This window comes from Propithecus coquereli, unplaced genomic scaffold (assembly GCF_000956105.1).
Source record: "Propithecus coquereli isolate 6110/MARCELLA unplaced genomic scaffold, Pcoq_1.0 Scaffold66, whole genome shotgun sequence".
In the NCBI taxonomy this organism is placed as follows: domain Eukaryota; kingdom Metazoa; phylum Chordata; class Mammalia; order Primates; family Indriidae; genus Propithecus; species Propithecus coquereli.
Genome location: NW_012152618.1, coordinates 1,753,491 through 1,759,619, shown reverse-complemented (window position 1 = coordinate 1,759,619; position 6,129 = coordinate 1,753,491). Strand labels below are relative to the sequence as shown.

At 37.9% G+C, this 6,129-nt stretch overlaps 1 protein-coding gene across 1 annotated transcript in view; it reads left to right on the top strand.

The window, feature by feature from the left end:
- The window catches only part of RYR2 (ryanodine receptor 2 (cardiac)), a 509,242-nt gene that overhangs the window by 493,345 nt on the left and 9,768 nt on the right, over positions 1 to 6,129 (top strand). Inside the window, 1 exon segment of the mRNA XM_012660153.1 lies at positions 157 to 291. Within this exon segment, the coding sequence (XP_012515607.1) occupies positions 157 to 291 (135 nt within the window).

Here is a 6,129-nt window from a genome sequence, read left to right as displayed (position 1 = left end):
CTGGGGGTCTAAGAATAAAGTTACGGATCCCGTTAGCTTCTAGTCAGTAAATCCAGCTGTGTTCTCGCGAGAGCGCTCCCCTCCCACACAATGTGAAATATGTCAGTCACATGTCCTGTGTTTTTAATACATGTTCAATGTCACATTGCTTTCCAGCTCGTATTAACAGTCGGCTTATTAGCTGTTGTCGTGTACCTGTATACTGTGGTGGCATTCAATTTTTTCAGAAAATTTTACAATAAAAGTGAAGATGGTGATACGCCAGATATGAAATGTGACGATATGCTAACAGTAAGTTCATAAACTTTTATCTCATATGAATGAAAAAAGTATTCTGCGTCTTCAATCTAAGCAATCATGTATTTATTCTTTAACGGTGCAGAATAGAAAATCGTCTACACAGTAAAAAAGTTGGGTGGCTTGTTAAAGAATCAATTTTCATATTTCGTAGAACATAAAGGATCATTCCTGTTGATTTTCCCCATCTGCTGCACAGCCTGATAATTAGAATTGCTGAATAAACGTAATTTGAACTAGAAGGAGTGATGTCATCACTTTAAGCCTGTTGTTTACATATTCCAGGACAGCAGTTGAAATTATTTCCTGAAGAACATTTTGAAGACTTGTTTTTTTGTTTTCCTTAATGACTTCAAATGAAGTTACTAAAGTCCAAAAATACATGTCTTAATAGAACTGCTAGTTTTTGCTTTTATACTGAGTATCTTGACTTAAATTTCCTCTTTGGTCTTGATTTTCAAAGTCATCGGATATTAAAGCTTTCATATGGCTTAATATCACCATTCTACAGCCTGTCTCTCTGATATTGGCAAATCAGAAATTACCATACATGAGATCTTAGATGGGAAGGGGAAAATTAGACAAAATATGTGTGGCTAGCTGAAAAGAGATGGATCCTTCAATGGAGCTCCTCATGGAAATACCTACATAATTGGGGATGGGGATATAAGTAAAAAGGACTGACATAATGAGATTAAAATTACTCCAGGAAAAATAGACACCACAAAAGATTGATAAGAGAGGACTACCAATATTACAAAGACTAATAATTAAGACAGTTTTGTACTAAGGAATGATAAATCAATGGAACAAAATAGAGTCTAAAAATAGATGCATATACTCATGGAAATTAAAATATGATAAAGGTAGCTTTTTGAAATCATGAAATGGAAAAAAAATTCAATTAATGGCATTGGTCCCATGGATGAGCTGTTTGGGAAACAGTAATAAAAATGGATACCCAACCTTGCTGTATCTTGAAAGTAAACTCTGAATAGAACAAACAGTTCAGTGCAAAAAAAAAAAAAAAACAAAAACAATAGCAATTAGGACAGAATTTGACTCCTTAAAATAATAATAATATTTTTTAAGTGGGGAAAGGTCTTTCTGAGTATTACATAAAACCCAGGATCCATGAAAGCATGAAAAATTTTTAAAAAAGAACAATGATAAGCAAAGTCTTAAAGACAAATGATAAACTTGGAAAAATACATTCAACACCATAAGAAAAGACCAGTTTCATTAATTTACAAAGCCCTCCTCGCATTAATAAGAAGAAATAAATAAGCTAATAGAAAAGTGAACAAATTTCATGACCAGACAATTCACAGTAAAACAAATTAAGTGGGCTTATTAACATGAAAAGATGCTCACTCTATCATAATGAAAAAAATGCAAACAAAATGACGAAAAAACAGAATAATGAAAAAAAACCTTTTACCTATCAGATTTGCTAAGTATTAAATATATACAGTTGTTGAATTGATAGGAAAACCATCACTTTCATGACTCTTGTTGGGAATTTGAATTGGCACAAAATTTTAGAGAAATTTTGAAATCTCTATCAAATTTTTAAGTATATGTATCCTTTGACCTGTCAATTCCACTGCCAGTAATTTACCTAAAGGTTTACTCACAGATATGCCTCTGTATGTTCAAGGACATCAGCCACTCTCACAAGTTAGGAATAATCTAAATTATCATCAATAGAGTCCTGATTAAATCAATTACAGTAAATCCATAACAAGTATGCAGCTATTTAAAAATGAGAGAAATCTATATATGCCGATATGGCGAGACACACAAATTACATTTAATTGGGAAAGAAAAAAAAGCAAGATCCTGATCAGTTTTATGTTAGGATCCTAATTGTGTAAGATTATACACATACACACGTGCAAGAATGTATGTTATAGATGTGCTAGAATATGCATAACATTTTTTGGAGGCATTTATTCATAGGAAACTGTTAACGAGAATTCCTATGGGGAGGAGGACCACAGATCAAGGGAGAATTTTATATTCTTTTCATTATAGGTATTTTCTCCTGTCTGAATTTTTTAATCATATGTATTTATTTATTTTATTTTTAAAAGCCTAAAACAGTTTTTAGCCACCATGTTAAAAAAGTATAACTATATAGAGGGACTATTTCCTGGCAGGGAGGAGGGAGCAGAACATTCAGATAGCTTGACCTGGGGGAATTAACAGAACAGAGGCTGAGGTAAGCTCTGCTCCAACCTGACGTTACATTCTTGGCCCACTGCCTAACCATTCTTGAGCCGTTTATAACCCGAATCGAGTCTTTCTTATGTGTGTAAAAAAGTTTCGCCATATTTAAAAATAATTTCTTCATCATAAAGGATCATTAAACATAGAATTGCCAATCCTTCCTCTCTCTTAAAGAAAATATTCAGTCTTTTAATTACTAATTTAGAGATCTTCCAACAAGATTGTTATTCTCTAGGCATTCTTGTTCTCTTACTAACTTTTTGAAAGAAGAAAACAAAATCTCAAAAACAATAAAGAATAACTCTCAAATGAATTCTAGGTTAAAAATTGGGAATACATAATAACTTGTTGACATGAAAATTAATACCCTTTTCCTAGGTCAATATAAGATTTTTGAAGGTCTGGAACAAAAGGGATGTTTTAGAGAGAGAATGAAGAAAGGGGAAAAAAAGCTTTTAATTCATAGGCCTGTACATAGCTGACAGCAAAGCAAATAGTGTTACTTGTATGAAAATAATTCATAATCTTCAATAATTCCTGCCATTATTGCCATTCTGAAGATGTTGTGTATGACTTTGTGATTTCCACGTGCTAGTCACCTATATGGAGGACACAGAATGTTAAAGCTAAAAGAATTGAGATGTTCACAGTCATTCATCCACAAACTTAATTCCTCAAATGGAAGAAAATACCACTCCAGTTACAAATTCATAATCTTATAATTTAGATTATTCATTTATTTATCAAATACTTATATAGCACCTGCTATAAATGATATTGTGCCAGGTATTGTCCCAAGCGCTTTATAAATAGGAACTTACATGTTAAACACCTTTCTAGAAACTCTGCTAAACTCATTCTAAGAAGATCTTCCAAGAAAAAATACCCCAGAATTTCCAGAAGTTTTGGCAGATCAGTATTACCTGATCAGTATTCCTGTCACTTACAGAATGTTTAATGATACTAAACTTTACAAAAATAATTGATTGAACATCATTCTTCAAACACTGCAATTGAAAACTTACTTTAGATGGCTAGTGGTCAGGGAACAAAGAATTCTTTAATGAAACATCATACTAAAGAGTGGAAGGTGTCGATATGGACATAGATCAAGATGTTTACGATGCCCTCCCACTTCTCCCCCTCCCCCACCTGCCCATTCCAAGCCCAGGGCTGAGGATACCTCAGCGATCTTTCATCTCCTCTTCTGTGCGCTGTCCTGAATACCCACCAAGCCAGAGCCTCTCCACCCTGTGACCCCAAAAGCGGGGGCACAAGGCCGGGGAAGGGAGCAGGCACAAGGGAGGGGCAGAAGGTACTAACTGCAGGTGTGTTGCATACAGTGACTCCTGGGAAATTCACGTATATTCCAGGACAGACTCCTGACAATATCTCTAAACCTCAACATCCACCAGCCTCAGGGCAGAAAGCCAATTTAGGTCACTTACTCGCAGACGGTGTGGTGTTCAGTGAAATGCTGAGGATCAAGTAGGGTTGATTCTTTGGTGACATTCATGCGTGTGTTAGGTAGTGGGAACAGTATGTGACCTGAGATCCCCTCTCATACCACAGTGAGACCCCTGCGACTTGCCGGTCTCTCCTGGCACCAGGTAGCCATCATAGTGGACCCTGTCCAACTGTAATCACAGCATGCTCACGTGACTGCGTTTCGAACCTCACTCTCAGTGTCCTTCCATTGCTCTTGTTAATTTTCTTTGGGAAGACAACTGCCTCCACCTGGTTGATTTTGCCCAATTACGCACGACATGAATACAGAAGATGAGAAATTTGCCTCACATTCAGATGAGGAAATAAGACCTCTCGATGTTTTGAACTATGGACTTACCTAGAGCCTAGACTGTCTTCAGTTTGAGGGATTTCTGTCCTTATGGCTGAGACTGTCTGTGACCAGCTATGGTGTAGATTTTTATATCCGTACACATGACAGTAAACTTACCCTCTTGCCTTTGACTGGGGTGAGGGGAGGGCATCATAAGTATGGAACTTAGGTGTTTCCTTCTTGCAAGAGAAAACTCAGGAGACACCGGCCACATTGCAGCTCCCATGTCATTCACAAGGATGTACTGCTGCCCGTCAGTCTAACCAGACAGGAGTCTCTTTTGCTTTGCACAAGCTCATATCCTGCTTCTTGTCCTTAAAAACTCTCACATTGGAGGCTGCATCACCTAGATGAACCTTACATTTTAGAGTCCACATGCCGCCCTTTTAATTTGCTTTCTACTAGTCCTTGTGCAGAGGCTTCCTTAAAAAGCCAACAAAACTTAAAATGTCATTGATCACCTACAGTAGTGCGCTTTCAAAGTGGAGCCTTATGGAAACCAGCCAGTCAGCAAGAAAGAAGTATGGAATAGAAAATGGAAAGATTTCATTTCTTTAGTTCTCAAAAGATAATCCCTTCCGAATGACAGCCTCTTTAGCATTTCCTTCGCACAGGGTGAAGTCTGTATTCTCTCTTGAGATGAGTTTTCCTCACTTATGTCATATTTTGTCGGCTTTGTGCCGAATTTCCACTGCCTTTGTTGTTTCAGGTTGTTTCCCTGGGTCCCAGGAAGCATTTTAGGTTTCCATAAATAGGCAATTCACCCTCCTGGTTTCCATAATTTACAGCAGGTGGCGCCATAGCTGCAGTTTTATAGACGCCATAATTCACACAGGGATTTTTTTTTCCTCCCCAGGATTATGGCGTTTTGAGTCTGAGAATCTAATTAAACCAGCAGTATCCTGATAGAATTTGAACCTCCTCGACAAGAATGTAGGAGGAGAAAGTGAAAAATGATCTAAAGTCCAGGGTGAAAAGATGACTGTAGCTCGATAGCCAGGGAGACTGTCTGGACATATCTAAGAATGTTCGTCTGAAAAAGAAGTGGGAGCAACAGGGCAGCTCTTTATAAATCCACAGGGCTGCGCAGCCACCCACACCCCCTGAGCCATAGGCTGCAGGGACGGTATCAAGACCTGTGCGATTTGGAAAAAAAGCTTTCCAGGTGATTAAGATAAAAAGTGCACTCTTAGAGGAGTAAACCTGCTTAGGTAATTAGGTGATTGTTCTAAATTACCTCACTTAATTGTTCTCACTTACTTTACTCTCTCTGTTCTTTTTTTTTTTTTTTTGGCCAAGATAAAGGTCTCATACTTATCTTCACCAGTCCCCCAGAAACTGGCCCTCATTATTTCCTCAAGGCAACATAAACAGTCATCAACCCCAGAAGGAACAGGTGTAGGAGATGGAGGAAGGGAGAAGCCATTGAATATAAAATCTCAATAATTAATGACTGCCTATTCTCAATTTTTGTAAGACCAGACACCTTCCTCCCTCGTTACTCGGAGTCTTATATCTTTTTGTCTGGCAGAACTACTTCTTTTCATCTCCAGCTCTTATTAGCAGGTTTAGGCTAAATCTACGGAAAGAAAAGGTGGATGAAAGGATTCTCATCTGCAGAAGGGTAATTTGGTAGCTGAAAGCCAGACAGCTGTGTGCTAGTAGGTGTTCACCAGTGCCTGCTCTGCCACCGCCACGGCCATCAGTGTGCTACGTCTGGGGCTGACCAGGTAGTAGAGGGGGAAACTGGGAAAGTCAGT